This window comes from Oncorhynchus nerka, linkage group LG8, assembly GCF_034236695.1.
Source record: "Oncorhynchus nerka isolate Pitt River linkage group LG8, Oner_Uvic_2.0, whole genome shotgun sequence".
Taxonomy (NCBI): domain Eukaryota; kingdom Metazoa; phylum Chordata; class Actinopteri; order Salmoniformes; family Salmonidae; genus Oncorhynchus; species Oncorhynchus nerka.
The window spans coordinates 21,924,983-21,946,591 of NC_088403.1; the positions used below are offsets into that span (position 1 = coordinate 21,924,983).

The 21,609-nt window shown below is 42.3% G+C and overlaps 1 protein-coding gene across 4 annotated transcripts in view; it reads right to left on the reverse strand.

Annotated features, from left to right (window-relative positions):
- Nucleotides 1-21,609, reverse strand: part of LOC115123057 (ankyrin repeat and sterile alpha motif domain-containing protein 1B-like) — a 288,347-nt gene that overhangs the window by 30,042 nt on the left and 236,696 nt on the right. For all 4 annotated transcript variants that reach the window (XM_065021514.1, XM_065021512.1, XM_065021513.1 and 1 more), the window contains 2 exons: nucleotides 1,074-1,181; nucleotides 23-223 (listed from right to left, as the gene is read on the reverse strand). In XM_065021514.1, coding sequence (XP_064877586.1) covers nucleotides 23-223; nucleotides 1,074-1,181 — 309 coding nt within the window. The remainder of the gene's footprint in view (nucleotides 1-22; nucleotides 224-1,073; nucleotides 1,182-21,609) is intronic.

Genomic DNA, 21,609 nt, shown 5'->3' on the forward strand with positions numbered 1-21,609 from the left:
CCCCCCCCCCCCCCCCTCTCACCATGCTGACTTGGGCCATCTGCCGCTCCAGTTTGGAGCGAGGCATCTCCTCTAAGTAGTTGTCGTTGGAGCGCTGGCGGCGCCGTGCGTCCGCCTGCATGATGAGGTGCTGCACGTCCAACGAGCCCCCTGGGACACCCGCTGTGGTGTACGCAGCCTGGCCCGGAAGGATCTGGGGAGGGGTGTTGCAGCCACCGGGCTCCTGGGAGGATGGTTGGACAGAGGTAAGGGGTTATTAAATTGTGGTGAAGTGTGCCATGTGATGCTTTTGATGCTCCATGATAGGCTGTATCTAGAAAAGGAGAGGTCAAATGTCAAGACTGCCACTACTGGCTACTCCCATCGTGGACATGCCTCCAGGTGGGGGGGGGGGGGGGGGGCAAATTAGGGCGAGACAATAATGGTATAATGATTCCACTACATAGTGATTGCCTTGCTTACCTGTTACATCATTATTTTCACTAGCATACCTCTTAAAATGAAGCTACTGTGTTGAGCATGCATTCTAAGTGGTATCTAGTGGAATGCTTTTGGAACATGATAATATGCTATGCTGAATAAACCTTCAGCCTCCTCTCTGTTTGCTAGCCTGGCTCTGGACAGCAGACTAGATTTGCAGTGGAGACACTGCCCAGCACCTCTGTCTGGACCGATTTGTTAAATGGAATGAAAGCAGGCATCTGGGCCTTGAGAGGCTGCAGAGCAGCAGCCACTTCCTGGCTGCCGGATCAAATTGAGTCCCAGGAGGTGAAGCATTTCCCGGGCCTTTGTAAGTTGAACATTAGACCCATATGCACTGGGGAATGGAATCCAGCATCTTGTAATTAGTATCCAGGACCGGCAGGGAGAGGGGAAACAGCGGTCTATTGTGGTCCTGGCGGCATCCATTTTGTGTCTGCCGGGAGACTTGTGAAGGCTAACAACAGCAGTGGAGATATTTCCCCTAAGCTCACTGAACCTCTCTGCAGTCTCTAGGACTACTACCATCTGGGAGGGAAGAGAGAGAGAGGACACACACACACACAAACACACACACACATAAACACACTGACCCGTAGGGAGATGGCCCGTGGGGGTTTCTGTGGAGGGTCTTGGTGAAGCCTGTCTCCCAGCGAGGCCAGAATTCTCTTCCTATGTCCTATCAGACTGACCTTCAACACCTAGGGAGGAAGAGAGACACAGGTCAACAACCTATCAACTAGAGGTTGACCGATTAATCGGAATGGCCGATTAATTAGGGCCGATTTCAAGTTTTCATAACAATCGGTAATCTGTATTTTTGGACACCAATTTGCCCGATTTTTACACCTTTATTTAACTAGGCAAATCAGTTAAGAACCAATTCTTATTTACAATGACGGCCTAGGAATGGTGGGTTAACTGCCTTGTTCAGGGGCAGAACGGCAGATTTTTACCTTGTCAGCTCGGGGATTCAATCTTGCAACCTTACGGTTAACTAGTCCAACGCTCTAACCGCCTGATTACATTGCACTCCACGAGGAGCCTGCTTGTTACGCGAATGCAGTAAGAAGCCAAGGTAAGTTGCTAGCTAGCATGAAACTTATCTTATAAAAATCAATCAATCATAATCACTAGTTAACTACATATGGTTGATGATATTATATATATATGATATAATCGATGCAGTGGCATTCGCGAAAAAGGACTGTCGTTGCTCCATCGATGCTAACATGAATTTCTTTTAACTTGGAAAAATGGTGTCACTTCTCTTGCAACAGAGTCAGGGTATATGCAGCAGTTTGGTCCGCCTGGCTCGTTGTGAACTGTGTAACAAAGACAGCCAACTTCTCCAAACGGGGGATTATTCAACAAAAGTGCATTTGTGAAAAAGCACAATTGTTGCACGACTGTACCTAACCATAAACATCAATGCCTTTCTTAAAATCAATACACAGAAGTATATATTTTTAAACCTGCATATTTAGCTAAAAGAAATCCAGGTTAGCAGGCAATATTAACCAGGTGAAATTGTGTCACTTTTCTTGCGTTCATTGCACGCAGAGTCAGGGTATATGCAACAGTTTGGGTCGCCTGGCTTGTTGCGAACTAATTTGCCAGAATTTTACGTAATTATGACATAACATTGAAGATTGTGCAATGTAACAGGAATATTTAGACTTATGGATGCCACCCGTTAGATAAAATACGGAACGGTTCCGTATTTCACTGAAAGAATACATGTTTTGTTTTCGAGAGATAGTTTCCGGATTTGACCATATTAATGACCTAAGGCTCGTATTTCTGTGTGTTATTATGTTATAATTAAGTCTATGATTTGATAGAGCAGTCTGACTGAGTGATGGTAGAGACCAGCAGGCTTGTAAGCATTCATTCAAACAGCACTTTCGTGCGTTTTGCCAGCAGCTCTTCACAATGCTTCAAAGCATTGCGCTGTTTATGACTTCAAGCCTATCAACTCACTCGCTCTGAGACTTGAAGTAGTTGTTCCCCTTGCTCTGCAAGGGCCGCGGCTTTTGTGGAGCGATGGGTAACGATGCTTCGAGGGTGGCTGTTGTCGATGTGTTCCTGGTTAGAGCCCAGGTAGGAGCGAGGAGAGGGACGGAAGCTATACTGTTACACTGGCAATACTAAAGTGCCTATAAGAACATCCAATAGTCAAAGGTATAAGAAATACAAATCGTATAGAGAGAAATAGGCCTATAATTCCTATAATAACTACAGCCTAAAACATATTACCTGGGAATATTGAAGACTCATGTTAAAAAGAACCACCAGCTTTCATATGTTCTCATGTTCTGAGCAAGGAACTTAAACGTTAGCTTTCTTACATGACACATATTGCACTTTTACTTTCTTCTCCAACACTTTGTTTTTGCATTATTTAAACCAAATTGAACATGTTTCATTATTTATTTGAGGCTAAATTGATTTTATTGATGGATGTATTATATTAAGTTAAAATAAGTGTTCATTCAGTATTGTTGTAATTGTCATTATTACAAATATATATATATATATATATATATATATATATATACTTTTTTTTAAATCGGTATTTGCTTTTTTTTGTCCTCCAATAATCGGTATCGGTATTGAAAAATCATAATCGGTCGACCTCTACTATCAGCACAACTGTTAGAACACAATTATCAACATGTATTTAACATGGAATCAACGTGAACTAAGCATGTAATAAGCCTCCACTGAAGTAAAACCCAGTTATGAGAGTGTTGGATTCAAATCCTACCTCTACTGGTAGTGAGGCACTCTGGAATAATACAGGCCACGATAATAAACTGACAACATCACATTTATAACAATGGTGATATGGTGACATCATATGTATCATATGCCTGAGGTAAAAACAAATGTTGTAATCAGAGGAGGTTGGTGGGAGGAGCTATACGAGGACAGGCTCATCATAATGGCTGGAATGGAATAAATGGAACGGGGTCAAACATGTGGTTTCTATATATTTGATGTGTTTGATACTGTTCCATTGATTCCATTCCAGCCATTACATTGAGCCCGTCCTCCTATAGCTCCTCCCACCAGCCTCCACTGGTTGTAATAAGCAAAGCATATGAGTGTTTCTATTAAACATTAATATATTGAAATAACCAGGCTTTCAAAGAAGGAACAATGAGTCATAATGGTAAAAACACAGAGCAGACCATATGTAACATCATTACTAGAATTATTATCACATAAAGGCACCAGCCTGGTCCACCGTTACAAGGTAATTAGGTTTGCAGTGAAACACACACACACACACTTTTTAGTTTGGTTTGTCCTTCCTGGCACATTCTGCAGGGGGTTTAAAGGGCTGCCAAAAGACTGGTTCCAACACCCTAGATTTGGGTGTGAGTGTGGCTCATACAATGTCTTGGCAGTAAGCTCTTCTCCCAAAAGGCAGTGGATGTAAGTGCAGGTGCGGGTGTGATGTGCATCAATGAAGGATCTGTGTGTGGATAAGAGGACAGAGGAGGGAGGATGTAGGTGTGTGTTCCAGCTAGATAGTTGGTAATTATAGTGAGTCTGAGACCTAGCAGTGAGCCTAATGACTCTCCCTACGCTACCTCCACTACCTAACACGCACACACGCGCGCACACGCACACACACACACACACACACACACACACACACGTTATTGATTCCTTCCTCTCCAGCCCTCACTCACCAATTACTGGCCCGCATCTGTTACCACACACACTTAAGAGCAACCAAAAGAGAAATCTAAATAAACTCTAATTATTAATTTCCCAATCCAGAAACAAGAAGAACATGTATTTTCCTATACAGGAAACCCAAATTGCGGATTTGATTGAATAGATACTGTATCTCATAAATATGGCCACCTGGCCATATGAAAATCACCACGTTGTGGTGATGATCCAAGATGGCGTAGCAGTCAGACGTTTTTTGTCTTTGTCTCGTCCCATGTATATATCTTTTTATACATTTTTCTTCGCATTCATTTTAATTCAAAATACTCTCCTGCAACCCACCTCACCCAATGTGGTGTGGATCTGTTTTTTTCTAAAGTATTTCTCTATTTACCTCCGAACTGGAATACCTCAACTGAAGCTAGCTAGCTACCTAGCTACCAGCTATCAGTCAGCTAACCTTTAGCTCGGAAAGCTCTCGCCAGTTCGTAAAACGCGTTTCAAACCAGAGCATACTGGACCTATTTCTCTCTCTATATCCCCGGATTCCCATCGCAAACTCTGAACCCTTTCATCTGGATCATGGCAGCTAGCTAACCACAACCTGGGTTGACTACACCTGGCTAATCGTTTCCGTCCCGGAGCAAGCACCAACTAGCCTGTGGCTAGCCCAAGCTAGACCCATCTCCCGGCTAGGGCTCCTCGGCTACAATATCTGGACCCCTTCTACTGCCGGTACGGGGCACGGAACCCCGCCGATCCTTCACGACTGGAATACCGACATAATCTTCCCGAGGATCCCAACAGGCCCCTCAGGCGCGACGTCCCCTGAAGGCCCATTCTGCTAACCGCTGCCTGCTAGCTATCTATAGCATATTTGACTGTTAGCTGATCCACCGGCCAGTTTCTTGGACCACTACCCATTTTGCCAATTGGACTTGGACCCCTCTGCTACTTGGAACTCTACTAATTCCACGACTGGTCTATCGACGTCATCGCACGAGGAGGCAAAAACAGACATTTCCCCCATCGCGATGTCCCTCAAAAGGCCCTTATGCTAGCTTGCTAGCCCCGGCCTGCTAACTGCTATCTTTCTAGCCCCGACCTGCTAACTATCTGAATCACCGTGTCCCCAGCCAACCCAACCACTCACTGGACCCATACGATCACTTGGCTACGCATGCCTCTCCCTAATATCAATATGCCTTGTCCATTACTGTCCTGCTTAGTGATTACTGTCTTATTTCACTGTAGAGCCTATAGCCCTGCTCTATATGCCTTAACCAACCATGTTGTTCCACCTCCTACATCTGCAATGACATCACTTAATTTAAAAATCTCTCTCTTCATTACTCAATGCCTAGGTCTACCTCCAATGTACTCTCCTCCCACCCTACCTTTGTCTGTCCATGCCTTGAATCTATGCTATCGTGCCCAGAATCCTACTCCCTTTATTCTCTGTTTCGAACGTGCTAGACGGACAGTTCTTATAGCCTTCAGCCGTACCCTCATCCTTCTTCTCCTCTGGTGATGTAGAGGTTAATCCAGGACCTGCAGTGCCTAGCTCCACTCCTACTCCCCAGGAGCTCTCTTTTGATGACTTCTGTAACTGTAAAAGCCTTGGTTTCATGCATGTTAACATTAGAAGCCTCCTCCCTAAGTTTGCTTTATTCACTGCTTTAGCACACTCTGCCAACCAGGATGTCTTAGCCGTGTCTGTATCCTGGCTTAGGAAAACCACCAAAAACACAGACATTTCCATTTCTGTCTTACTATCCAGGTCTGTACCATGTGACGACCCTCCCACTCTGTCTGCCGTATTCTGTCTTTGTTCTTGTTTCCTTATTAGGATGCCGGTGGGCGGAGTTGAGAGGGTCGTCAGCTACATGGGAAACACCTGGGCCAGGTGTCTCCCAGGATAAATAGACCTCTTCCACATTCATGGAGGAGACTCTCTCCATGCAGACACCTTTTGTAGATTGTGTTGTGGTTCTTGGTGGCCTTTTGTTTGTTTGCGTTGTCACCTTTCAACACCCTGCATTCTCTCATGCATGCAAAACACTCACTTACACTACTGATTACTGATTACACACACCATTGTATATTATACTTAGTTGCTTTAGTAATAAATATATATTTTGCTACTCCTTATCTCCACGTTGTCTCCCTTTGTTACGGGCTTTGAGCCGGTTCGTGACAACCAATACAATTCGAGCTTCTACCTCTAAAAATTCACCTTTCCAGAAACAAGTCTCTCACCGTTGCCGCTTGCAATAGACCACCCTCTGCCTCCAGCTGTGCCCTGGACACCATATGTGAATTGATTGTCCCCCATCTATCTTCTGAGCTCGTGCTGCTAGGTGACCTAAACTGGGACATGCTTAACACCCCGGCCATCCTACAGTCTAAGCTTGATGCCCTCAATCTCACAGAAATGATCATTGAACCTACCAGGTACAACCCCAAATCTGTAAACAAGGGCACCCTCATAGATATCATCCTAACTAACTTACCCTCCAAACACACCTCTGCTGTTTTCAACCAAGATCTCAGCGACCGTAATGGGTCTGCAGTCAAACAACCACCCCTCATCACTGTCAAACGCTCCCTAAAACACTTCTGCGAACAGGCCTTTCTAATTGAAATGGCCGGGGTATCCTGGAATGACATTGGCCTCATTCCGTCAGTAGAGGATGCCTGGTTATTCTTTAAAAGTGCCTTCCTCACCATTTAAAATAAGCATGCTCCATTCAAAAAATGTAGAACTAGGAATAGATATATCCCTTGGTTCACTCCAGACCTGTCTGCCCTTGACCAGCACAAAAACATCCTGTGGCGTTCTGCATTAGAAATGCAACTTTTCAGGGAAGTTAGGAACCAATACACACACGCAGTTAGGAAAGCTAAGGCTAGCTTTTTCAAACAGAAATGTGCATCCTGTAGTACAAACTCAAAAAAGTTCTGGCACACTGTAATGTCCCATGGAGAATAAGAGCACCTCCTCCCAGCTGCCTACTGCACTGAGGCTAGGAAACACTGTCACCACAGATAAATCCACTATAATTAAGAAATTCAGTAAGCATTCTTCTACAGCTGGCCATGCTTTCCACCTAGCTACCCCTACCCCGGTCAACAGCCGTACCCTCCCCACTTCTCCTTCACCCAAATCCAGATAGCTGATGTTCTGAAAGAGCTGAAAAATCTGGACCCCTTCAAATCAGCCGGGCTAGACAATCTGGACCCTCTCTAAAATGATCTGCCGAAATTATTGCAACCCCTATTCCTAGCCTGTTCAACCTCTCTTTCGTATCGTCTGAGATTCCCATAGATTAGAAAGCTGCCGTGGTCATCCCCCTCTTCAAAGGGGGAGACACTCTAAACCCAAACTGCTACAGACCTATATCTATTCTACCCTGCATTTCTAAGGTCTTTGAAAGCCAAGTTAACAAACAGATTACCGACCATTTCGAATCTCACCGTACCTTCTCCACTATGCAATCTGGTTTCAGAGCTGGTCATGGGTGCACCTCAGCCATGCTCAAGGCCCTAAACGATATCATAACCACCATCGATAAGAGACATTACTGTGCAGCCATATTCATCGACCTGGCTAAGGCTTTCGACTGCGTCAATCACAACATTCTTAATGGCAGACTCAACAGCCTTGGTTTCTCAAATGATTGCCTCGCTTGGTTCACCAGCTACTTCTCCGATAGAGTTCAGTATGTCAAATCGGAGGGCCTGTTGTCCGGACCTCTGGCAGTCTCTATGGGGGTGCCACAGGGTTCAATTCTCGGGCCAACTCTCTTCTCTGTATATATCAATGATGTCGCTCTCGCTGCTGGTGATTCTTTGATCCACCTCTACGCAGACGACACCATTCTGTATACCTCTGGCCCTTCGTTGGACCCTGTGTTAACTAACCTCCAGAGCTTCAATGCCATACAACTCTCCTTCCGTGGCCTCCAACTGCTCTTAAATGCAAGTAAAACTAAATGCATGCTCTTCAACCGATCGCTGTCCGCACCTGCCCGCCCGTCCAGCATCACTACTCTGGACGATTCTGACTTAGAATATGTAGACAACTAGAAATACCTAGGTGTCTGGTTAGACTGTAAACTCTCCTTCCAGACTCACATTAAACATCTCCAATCCAAAATTAAATCTAGAATTGGCTTCCTATTTTACAACAAAGCATCCTTCACTCATGCTGCCAAACATACCCTCGTAAAATTGACCACCCTACCGATCTTCGACTTTGACGATGTCATTTACAAATTAGCTTCCAACACTCTACTCAACAAATTGGATGCAGTCTATCACAGTGCCATCCGTTTTGTCACCAAAGCCCCATATACTACCCACCACTGTGACCTGTATGATCTTGTTGGCTGGCCCTCGCTTCATACTGGTTGGCAAACCCACTGGCTACAGGTTATCTACAAGCCTCTGCTAGGTAAAGCCCTGCCTTATCTCAGCTCACTGGTCACCATAGCAGCACCCACCCTTAGCACGCGCTCCAGCAGGTATATCTCACTGGTCACCCCCAAAGCCAATTCCTCCTTTGGCCGCCTCTCCTTCCAGTTCTCTGCTGCCAATGACTGGAACTAACTGCAAAAATCACTGAAGCTGGAGACTCATATCTCCCTCACTAGCTTTAAGCACCAGCTGTCAGAGCAGCTCACAGATCACTAGACCTGTACATAGCTCATGGGTAAATTGCCCATCCAATCTACCTCATCCCCATACTGTATTTATTTATTTATCTTGCTCCTTTGCACCCCAGTATCTTATGTTCTCTCTACAGTATGTGTGTGTTCTCTCTACAGTATGTACAGTATGTGTTCTCTCTACAGTGTGTACAGTATGTGTTCTCTCTACAGTGTGTAGAGTATGTGTTCTCTCTACAGTATGTGTGTGTTCTCTACAGTATGTGTTCTCTCTACAGTATGTACAGTATGTGTTCTCTCTACAGTATGTACAGTATGCATTCTCTCTACAGTACATGTGTGTTCTCTCTACAGTACATGTGTGTTCTCTCTACAGTATGTGTTCTCTCTACAGAATGTGTTCTCTCCACAGTATGTACAGTATGTGTTCTCTCTACAGTATGTGCAGTATGTGTTCTCTCTACAGTATGTGTTCTCTCTACAGTATGTACAGTATGTGTTCTCTCTACAGTGTGTACAGTATGTGTTCTCTCTACAGTGTGTACAGTATGTGTTCTCTCTACAGTATGTGTTCTCTCTACAGTATGTACAGTATGTGTTCTCTCTACAGTGTGTACAGTATGTGTTCTCTCTACAGTGTGTACAGTATGTGTTCTCTCTACAGTATGTGTTCTCTCTACAGTGTGTACAGTATGTGTTCTCTCTACAGTATGTGCTCTCTACAGTATGTACAGTATGTGTTCTCTCTACAGTATGTACAGTATGCGTTCTCTCTACAGTATGTACAGTATGTGTTCTCTCTACAGTACATGTGTGTTCTCTCTACAGTACATGTGTGTTCTCTCTACAGTATGTGTTCTCTCCACAGTATGTACAGTGTGTGTTCTCTCTACAGTGTGTACGGTATGTGTTCTCTCTACAGTATGTGTTCTCTCTACAGTATGTACAGTATGTGTTCTCTCTACAGTGTGTACAGTATGTGTTCTCTCTACAGTATGTGTTCTCTCTACAGTATGTACAGTATGCGTTCTCTCTACAGTATGTACAGTATGTGTTCTCTCTAAAGTATGTGTTCTCTCTACAGTATGCGTTCTCTCTACAGTATGCGTTCTCTCTACAGTATGTGTTCTCTCTACAGTATGTGTTCTCTCTACAGTATGAGTGTTCTCTCTACAGTATGTGTTCCCTCTACAGTATATGTGTTCTCTCTACAGTATGTGTTATCTCTACAGTATGTGTTCTCTCTACAGTATGTGTTCTCTCTACAGTATATGTGTTCTCTCTACAGTATGTGTTCTCTCTACAGTATATGTGTTCTCTCAACAGTATATGTGTTCTCTCTACAGTATGTGTTCTCTCTACAGTATGAGTTCTCTCTCTACAGTATGTGTTCTCTCTACAGTATGAGTTCTCTCTCTACAGTATGTGTTCTCTCTACAGTATATGTGTTCTCTCTACAGTATGTGTTCTCTCTACAGTATGTGTTCTCTCTACAGTACTCTCTACAGTATGTGTTCTCTCTACAGTATGAGTTCTCTCTCTACAGTATGTGTTCTCTCTACAGTATGTGTTCTCTCTACAGTATATGTGTTCTCTCTACAGTATATGTGTTCTCTCTACAGTATGAGTTCTCTCTACAGTATATGTGTTCTCTCTACAGTATGTGTTCTCTCTACAGTATATGTGTTCTCTCTACAGTATATGTGTTCTCTCTACAGTATGTGTTCTCTCTACAGTATGAGTTCTCTCTACAGTATATGTGTTCTCTCTACAGTATGTGTTCTCTCTACAGTATGTGTTCTCTCTACAGTATGAGTTCTCTCTCTACAGTATGTGTTCTCTCTACAGTATGTGTTCTCTCTACAGTATATGTGTTCTCTCTACAGTATATGTGTTCTCTCTACAGTATGAGTTCTCTCTACAGTATATGTGTTCTCTCTACAGTATGTGTTCTCTCTACAGTATATGTGTTCTCTCTACAGTATATGTGTTCTCTCTACAGTATATGTGTTCTCTCTACAGTATGTGTTCTCTCTCTACAGTATATGTGTTCTCTCTACAGTATATGTGTTCTCTCTACAGTATGTGTTCTCTCTACAGTATGTGTTCTCTCTCTACAGTATGTGTTCTCTCTACAGTATGTGTTCTCTCTACAGTATGTGTTCTCTCTACAGTATGAGTTCTCTCTACAGTATGAGTTCTCTCTACAGTATGTGTTCTCTCTACAGTATGTGTTCTCTCTACAGTATGTGTTCTCTCTACAGTATATGTGTTCTCTCTACAGTATGTGTTCTCTCTCTACAGTATATGTGTTCTCTCTACAGTATGTGTTCTCTCTACAGTATATGTGTTCTCTCTACAGTATATGTGTTCTCTCTACAGTATGTGTTCTCTCTACAGTATGTGTTCTCTCTCTACAGTATATGTGTTCTCTCTCTACAGTATATGTGTTCTCTCTACAGTATATGTGTTCTCTCTACAGTATATGTGTTCTCTCTCTACAGTATATGTGTTCTCTCTACAGTATGTGTTCTCTCTACAGTATGTGTTCTCTCTACAGTATGTGTTCTCTCTCTACAGTATGTGTTCTCTCTACAGTATGTGTTCTCTCTACAGTATGTGTTCTCTCTCTACAGTATGTGTTCTCTCTACAGTATGTGTTCTCTCTACAGTATGTGTTCTCTCTACAGTATATGTGTTCTCTACAGTATGTGTTCTCTCTACAGTATGTACAGTATGTGTTCTCTCTACAGTATATGTGTTCTCTCTACAGTATGTGTTCTCTCTACAGTATGTGTTCTCTCTACAGTACAGTACGTGTGCCTGACTGCACCATGCCCCCATTTGCATTTAAATGAAATTCATTGTCTGCGTATAGAGACTGAGTGACTGCTACAGTGGCTCTACCCTACAAGCTCAATATACGCCTTCTTTCACTCTGCCTCTATTGCTTCGATTCCCAACTCCATATTCAATTGCATTCAATCCAATTCAATAAGCTCTGCTGATATGATAAGCCAGTAGGTCACATTGCCAATGCCAAGACACAGTAGAGACACAAAGGGGAATATTTATGTTACACATAATCATCATAATAAACAGCAAAATATCAGTCTCTCTTTCACTCAATATCATTCTATCGCTCTTCCCTCCTCCTCCCCACCTCTCTCTCTCTCTCATCCCTTCTTCTGTCTATCTCTGTCTCTGATGGCAAAGTGGCAACCCATCGCTCTCTCTCTTTCTGTCTCACTCCATCTTTTATTCTCTCTTTCACTCTCTCTCTCGGTGTCTCTTCAGTTTGCAGTGTTTTTGCTGGGACATTGCCAGAGGGATCAAGCTGGTTAACTTGCCTTGCGGTGTTGACAGTCTTCCTTTAAATGAAACGGTTTGGGACGGAGCCTCTAGTCTTTGTCTAGAGTCCGTGTGTGTGTGTGTCTCTGTGCCTGCGTTCATGTGTATCTCTGTCTGTCCGCACTGTGAGAGTGTGTGGTCTGTTCACTCTGAAGAGAGTTAGTGCCAACGTGTGTGTGTGTTTTTGCTGATCGATGGAGTAATCCCGTTAACGTTCCCGTCAGTCCAGGGGAACAGCTCTGATTACAGGCTTAACCGGGACAGATGCGGTTACGACCATGATCCTCTAAACTCCACTGCAATGCCAGAGGAGACCACACACACCATCAGCAAACTGTGATTATAGAGACAGTCAGGAACAGTCATTCACTGTCCCCACCTCCCAGTCATCTGAAATGCCAGAGGAGACCACACACACCATCAGCAAACTGCGATTATAGAGACAGTCAGGAACAATAGTTCCCTGTCCCCACCTCCCAGTTCTCTGAAGTGCCAGAGGAGACCACACACACCATCAGCAAACTGTGATTATAGAGACAGTCAGGAACAATAGTTCCCTGTCCCCACCTCCCAGTTCTCTGAAGTGCCAGAGGAGACCACACACACCATCAGCAAACTGTGATTATAGAGACAGTCAGGAACAATCGTTCACTGTCCCCACCTCCCAGTTCTCTGAAGTGCCAGAGGAGACCACACACACCATCAGCAAACTGTGATTATAGAGACAGTCAGGAACAATAGTTCACTGTCCCCACCTCCCAGTCCTATGAAGGGGAAGGAAAATAGTTCACTGTCCCCACCTCCCAGTCCTATGAAGGGGAATGAAAATAGTTCACTGTCCCCACCTCCCAGTCCTATGAATGGGAATGAAAATAGTTCACTGTCCCCACCTCCCAGTCCTATGAAGGGGAATGAAAATAGTTCACTGTCCCCACCTCCCAGTCCTATGAAGGGGAATGAAAATAGTTCACTGTCCCCACCTCCCAGTCCTATGAATGGGAATGAAAATAGTTCACTGTCCCCACCTCCCAGTCCTATGAAGGGGAATGAAAATAGTTCACTGTCCCCACCTCCCAGTCCTATGAAGGGGAATGAAAATAGTTCACTGTCCCCACCTCCCAGTCCTATGAAGGGGAATGAAAATAGTTCACTGTCCCCACCTCCCAGTCCTCTGAAGGGGAATGAAAATAGTTCACTGTCCCCACCTCCCAGTCCTCTGAAGGGGAAGGAAAATAGTTCACTGTCCCCACCTCCCAGTCCTATGAAGGGGAATGAAAATAGTTCACTGTCCCCACCTCCCAGTCCTCTGAAGGGGAAGGAAAATAGTTCACTGTCCCCACCTCCCAGTCCTATGAAGGGGAAGGAAAATAGTGGTTATACAATAACTATATTCAGACACTGTTGAAGGACTTTATAATAAAATAAACATGTTTCAGAACGGAAGCCTTGACTATGCCACACCAGTAAGACTCTCATGCCAAAACATGTTGCTTTACGACAATAACGACTCAAACAGATCCGTACTGTGAACTGGTGGAACTGACCACTGGTTAATCACTGGACCTTAACAAGGACCTTCCCTCATTTCGGATCCTGTCACAAAGGGATGCCTTCTCTGACCAATGGGAGAGCTAGGTTGACAGGCCGGCTCATTTGAGCAGATAAAAGGAGGGAGGGAGAAACTTTAGCCGAATCACTGTCTGTGCTCACAATACCGTTCTAGTTTTAATGATGAGAGAACAAGACCAACTCTTCCTCGTTTATCCATCTCTCGCTGTCCCTCTATATATTTCTCTCCAGTTCCCACTGTGTATGCAGTTCTCTCTTCCTTCTCTCTTTCTGACCGTTTCTACTTATCCTCTCTCCCTCCTCTTCCCCTCTCCCTCCTACTGTCCCCTCTCTACCTACCTCTCTTTCTTTCCATCCCTCCCCCTTCCCTACCCTTCCCTATTCTACCCATCCCTCCTATCTCTCTATCAAACTGAAAGACTAATTGCCTGGTGAGAGAGAGCGCGGTCCCCTGGTGTGATTTGCTCTGATGGACCTAGCAACCAAAAGCGTTCACTTTGCGGTTGAAAATGAGGCTCCACTCTATTACCGCAACCACGTTCAGACATCGTGACCGTGTCTCTATTGGTTTGTGTCCGCGTGTGTCCGCATTTTTGTGTGAGTGTATGTGCGTCCTCCAGTCTGTCAATATAACCCAATCAGAACTCCCCAGACAACTCTACAAGTCACGACCCCAAGCCATCGACAAGACCTTTTGATCTTTTCCAGTTCAATGGACTCTGGATTGGTTGAGCTCAAGGACATTGCCTTGGCTCCATTGGATCAAAGCATGTCTGGTGAACTCCAGTCACTGTCACTAAGGATCTAAGACAGACTGAATCCTAAATGGCACCCTATTCCCTATGTAGTGCAATACTTTTGACCAGAGCCCTATGGGCCTGGTCAAAAGTAGTACACTATTTAAGGAATAGGGTGCCATTTGGGAAGCAGACAGACTGACTGAAAACCCACAGTGATGTTGATCTCCATAATTAGTTGTGGGTCTAAATGGTCTGGTGTTAGTAGTAAGATGAAAAGGAAGCGAACAGGAAGGGATGGTGACTGTATAAGCCTGGTCCAACCAGACTAAACATTATTATCCCTGTTGTTTCGTAGTATTCAGTCTAGTTTAACCAGGCTAGCATTGCCCGTGACAGTCTAGTTAAGTTTGCATGAGCAAGCATGGACTTAGAACAAAATACAAATCCCATTGAGACAATGTATTTATGTGTGTATATGGACAGGTGTGGGCATGTTGTGGTGTGTATCGATCGGGTGGTTGTGTTGTTTCTGTTGGTTTGTGTTTATAAATAAAAAGGAAGAGACAATGTCCCCATAGAACACAGAGAGCCTAGCCTTTACTTAAAGATACAGTCTGTGACTCGGCCTCAGCTGTGTACCAGAACAAGTACCGGGACCTTGTTTTTGTTGTTTTTTCAAATCGCAGACTGTAGCTTTAATCAATGGTTGAATACACTGGTTGAATACACTGTTTCTATTACTGTACCTTCAACAAGTCATGTCTACTGTATAATAATGTGCGGTTCTGGTGTGTGTGTGTGTATGTGTGTGTGTCTCTCTTTTACCACTCTCAATAGATCTAACAAACAATACCACATTGTTTTCCACAGTCTGTTGACACTGGTTTATCACAATGGTTTGTCTTTTATCAAAGACAGTTAGTCCTCCTTTATCTCCCCCCCCCCCACCACCTCTCTCCCACCCCCCTCTCCCTGTCGTTGGCTTCTTTGGAATTACAGGTTTTCCTAAAGGCCCTTCTGTTGTCTATCCTGATTGCAATTGATTTGGCTAGAATATCTATTGCTACAAGACTGTTGCAGTGCAGGCACTAGTCCACACACACACACACACACACACACACACACACACACACACACACACACACACACACACACACACACACACACACAATGGTCATCACTATCACCGTGGAGACCAAGCCTCTGCCCCCGCTCTCTCTTCCTGATCCATTTTTAACCAGCGCCTCTCCTCCTCATCGCCGGGGACAACTGGAGGGAAACCAGAGACCACCGGTTGCCTGCCAACCACTGTACAGTAAAGACAAAAATCACTGCTGTGGCTGAGATGGGTGGGCTTTACGTCCTCAAACTGATCATCAATCTATACAGTGTATGTGTTTTTCAGGGTGTACGTTTATAATGATTCAGTGTCTCTTTGTTGTAGAACAATAACAAACAGATCTAAAAATCAACAATATATGGATTCAATGCAGAGGAAATAGTCTATTCCAGGGGACCAATGGGGAAGCTTGTTTTGTTCACCGGCAGCCTGAAGAGCCAATAGGAGTTTTATTAAACTACCTTTGCCATGGATACATCTCCATTAATAGATAGTGTTAAATGGGACTGGGAGCATTGGCTCAGTGTGTGTGTGTGTGTGTGTGTCTGTTCCGTTTGTGTCTGAGAGACAGAAATAGTGCCAAATGGAGGAAAAACAAGACAAATGATGGAGGACACACACACACACACACACACACACACACACACACACACACACACACACACACACACACACACACACGAGCTCATGAATACATGGGCAGGCTGAGTAGATGTAATAACCAATAAGAAGCTGGTCTGAAAGGAGGAGAGGAAACAGACTGATATTTTTCTGGGTTATCGTTTACATTGGGTACTTCAAAGCCTCTGATGAAACAGCCAAGAAGAGTCTATGTATCCCAAATGGCACCCTATTTCCTTTGTAGTACACTTCTTTTGCACAACATATGGGATAGGTTGTCATTTGGGACGGAGACTCTCTATATGTCTCAGTGAACCAATCACTACACAGTTGTAATGCTGTTACTATTTCTCTATAGGTCTCAGTGAACCAATCACTACACAGTTGTAATGCTGTCACTATTTCTCTATAGGTATCAGTGAACCAATCACTACACAGTTGTAATGCTGTTACTATTTCTCTATAGGTCTCAGTGAACCAATCACTACACAGTTGTAATGCTGTTACTATGTCTCTATATGTTTCAGTGAACCAATCACTACACAGTTGTAATGCTGTCACTATTTTTCTATATGTTTCAGTGAACCAATCACTACACAGTTGTAATGCTCTTACTATTTTTCTATATGTTTCAGTGAACCAATCACTACACAGTTGTAATGCTGTTACTATTTCTCTATAGGTCTCAGTGAACCAATCACTACACAGTTGTAATGCTGTCACTATTTTTCTATATGTTTCAGTGAACCAATCACTACACAGTTGTAATGCTGTCACTATGTCTCTATAGGTCTCAGTGAACCAATCACTACACAGTTGTAATGCTGTCACTATTTCTCTATATGTCTCAGTGAACCAATCACTACACAGTTGTAATGCTGTTATTATTTCTCTATAGGTCTCAGTGAACCAATCACTACACAGTTGTAATGCTGTCACTATTTCTCTATATGTCTCAGTGAACCAATCACTACACAGTTGTAATGCTGTCACTATTTCTCTATAGGTCTCAGTGAACCAATCACTACACAGTTGTAATGCTGTTACTATTTTTATACATGTCTCAGTGAACCAATCACTACACAGTTGTAATGCTGTTACTATTTCTCTATAGGTCTCAGTGAACCAATCACTACATAGTTGTAATGCTGTCACTATTTCTCTATATGTCTCAGTGAACCAATCACTACACAGTTGTAATGCTGTTACTATTTTTATACATGTCTCAGTGAACCAATCACTACACAGTTGTAATGCTGTTACTATTTCTTTTCATGTCTCAGTGAACCAATCACTACACAGTTGTAATGCTGTTACTATTTCTCTATAGGTCTCAGTGAACCAATCACTACACAGTTGTAATGCTGTTACTATTTCTCTATAGGTCTCAGTGAACCAATCACTACACAGTTGTAATGCTGTTACTATTTTTATACATGTCTCAGTGAACCAATCACTACACAGTTGTAATGCTGTTACTATTTCTTTTCATGTCTCAGTGAACCAATCACTACACAGTTGTAATGCTGTTACTATTTCTCTATAGGTCTCAGTGAACCAATCACTACACAGTTGTAATGCTGTTACTATTTTTATACATGTCTCAGTGAACCAATCACTACACAGTTGTAATGCTGTTACTATTTCTTTTCATGTCTCAGTGAACCAATCACTACACAGTTGTAATGCTGTTACTATTTCTCTATAGGTCTCAGTGAACCAATCACTACACAGTTGTAATGCTGTTACTATTTCTCTATAGGTCTCAGTGAACCAATCACTACACAGTTGTAATGCTGTTACTATTTTTATACATGTCTCAGTGAACCAATCACTACACAGTTGTAATGCTGTTACTATTTCTTTTCATGTCTCAGTGAACCAATCACTACACAGTTGTAATGCTGTTACTATTTCTCTATAGGTCTCAGTGAACCAATCACTACACAGTTGTAATGCTGTTACTATTTCTCTATAGGTCTCAGTGAACCAATCACTACACAGTTGTAATGCTGTTACTATTTCTCTATAGTTCTCAGTGAACCAATCACTACACAGTTGTAATGCTGTCACTATTTCTCTATATGTCTCAGTGAACCAATCACTACACAGTTGTAATGCTGTTACTATTTCTTTTCATGTCTCAGTGAACCAATCACTACACAGTTGTAATGCTGTTACTATTTCTCTATAGGTCTCAGTGAACCAATCACTACACAGTTGTAATGCTGTTACTATGTCTCTATATGTTTCAGTGAACCAATCACTACACAGTTGTAATGATGTCACTATTTTTATATATGTTTCAGTGAACCAATCAGTACACAGTTGTAATGCTGTTACTATTTCTCTATAGGTCTCAGTGAACCAATCACTACACAGTTGTAATGCTGTCACTATTTCTCTATAGGTATCAGTGAACCAATCACTACACAGTTGTAATGCTGTTACTATTTCTCTATAGGTCTCAGTGAACCAATCACTACACAGTTGTAATGCTGTTACTATTTCTCTATATGTCTCAGTGAACCAATCACTACACAGTTGTAATGCTGTTACGATGTCTCTATAGGTCTCAGTGAACCAATCACTACACAGTTGTAATGCTGTCACTATTTTTCTATATGTTTCAGTGAACCAATCACTACACAGTTGTAATGCTGTTACTATTTCTCTATAGGTCTCAGTGAACCAATCACTACACAGTTGTAATGCTGTCACTATTTTTCTATATGTTTCAGTGAACCAATCACTACACAGTTGTAATGCTGTCACTATGTCTCTATAGGTCTCAGTGAACCAATCACTACACAGTTGTAATGCTGTCACTATTTCTCTATATGTCTCAGTGAACCAATCACTACACAGTTGTAATGCTGTTACTATTTCTCTATATGTCTCAGTGAACCAATCACTACAGAGTTGTAATGCTGTCACTATTTCTCTATAGGTCTCAGTGAACCAATCACTACACAGTTGTAATGCTGTTACTATTTTTATACATGTCTCAGTGAACCAGTCACTACACAGTTGTAATGCTGTTACTATTTCTCTATAGGTCTCAGTGAACCAATCACTACATAGTTGTAATGCTGTCACTATATCTCTATATGTCTCAGTGAACCAATCACTACACAGTTGTAATGCTGTTACTATTTTTATACATGTCTCAGTGAACCAATCACTACACAGTTGTAATGCTGTTACTATTTCTTTTCATGTCTCAGTGAACCAATCACTACACAGTTGTAATGCTGTTACTATTTCTCTATAGGTCTCAGTGAACCAATCACTACACAGTTGTAATGCTGTTACTATTTCTCTATAGGTCTCAGTGAACCAATCACTACACAGTTGTAATGCTGTTACTATTTCTCTATAGGTCTCAGTGAACCAATCACTACATAGTTGTAATGCTGTCACTATTTCTCTATATGTCTCAGTGAACCAATCACTACACAGTTGTAATGCTGTTACTATTTTTATACATGTCTCAGTGAACCAATCACTACACAGTTGTAATGCTGTTACTATTTCTTTTCATGTCTCAGTGAACCAATCACTACACAGTTGTAATGCTGTTACTATTTCTCTATAGGTCTCAGTGAACCAATCACTACACAGTTGTAATGCTGTTACTATTTCTCTATTGGTCTCAGTGAACCAATCACTACACAGTTGTAATGCTGTTACTATTTCTCTATAGGTCTCAGTGAACCAATCACTACACAGTTGTAATGCTGTTACTATTTCTCTATAGGTCTCAGTGAACCAATCACTACACAGTTGTAATGCTGTTACTATTTTTATACATGTCTCAGTGAACCAATCACTACACAGTTGTAATGCTGTTACTATTTCTTTTCATGTCTCAGTGAACCAATCACTACACAGTTGTAATGCTGTTACTATTTCTCTATAGGTCTCAGTGAACCAATCACTACACAGTTGTAATGCTGTTACTATTTCTCTATAGGTCTCAGTGAACCAATCACTACACAGTTGTAATGCTGTTACTATTTCTCTATAGTTCTCAGTGAACCAATCACTACACAGTTGTAATGCTGTCACTATTTCTCTATATGTCTCAGTGAACCAATCACTACACAGTTGTAATGCTGTTACTATTTCTTTTCATGTCTCAGTGAACCAATCACTACACAGTTGTAATGCTGTTACTATTTCTCTATAGGTCTCAGTGAACCAATCACTACACAGTTGTAATGCTGTTACTATGTCTCTATATGTTTCAGTGAACCAATCACTACACAGTTGTAATGATGTCACTATTTTTATATATGTTTCAGTGAACCAATCAGTACACAGTTGTAATGCTCTTACTATTTCTCTATAGGTCTCAGTGAACCAATCACTACACAGTTGTAATGCTGTCACTATTTCTCTATAGGTATCAGTGAACCAATCACTACACAGTTGTAATGCTGTTACTATTTCTCTATAGGTCTCAGTGAACCAATCACTACACAGTTGTAATGCTGTTACTATTTCTCTATATGTCTCAGTGAACCAATCACTACACAGTTGTAATGCTGTTACGATGTCTCTATAGGTCTCAGTGAACCAATCACTACACAGTTGTAATGCTGTCACTATTTTTCTATATGTTTCAGTGAACCAATCACTACACAGTTGTAATGCTGTTACTATTTCTCTATAGGTCTCAGTGAACCAATCACTACACAGTTGTAATGCTGTCACTATTTTTCTATATGTTTCAGTGAACCAATCACTACACAGTTGTAATGCTGTCACTATGTCTCTATAGGTCTCAGTGAACCAATCACTACACAGTTGTAATGCTGTCACTATTTCTCTATATGTCTCAGTGAACCAATCACTACACAGTTGTAATGCTGTTACTATTTCTCTATATGTCTCAGTGAACCAATCACTACAGAGTTGTAATGCTGTCACTATTTCTCTATAGGTCTCAGTGAACCAATCACTACACAGTTGTAATGCTGTTACTATTTTTATACATGTCTCAGTGAACCAGTCACTACACAGTTGTAATGCTGTTACTATTTCTCTATAGGTCTCAGTGAACCAATCACTACATAGTTGTAATGCTGTCACTATATCTCTATATGTCTCAGTGAACCAATCACTACACAGTTGTAATGCTGTTACTATTTTTATACATGTCTCAGTGAACCAATCACTACACAGTTGTAATGCTGTTACTATTTCTTTTCATGTCTCAGTGAACCAATCACTACACAGTTGTAATGCTGTTACTATTTCTCTATAGGTCTCAGTGAACCAATCACTACACAGTTGTAATGCTGTTACTATTTCTCTATAGGTCTCAGTGAACCAATCACTACACAGTTGTAATGCTGTTACT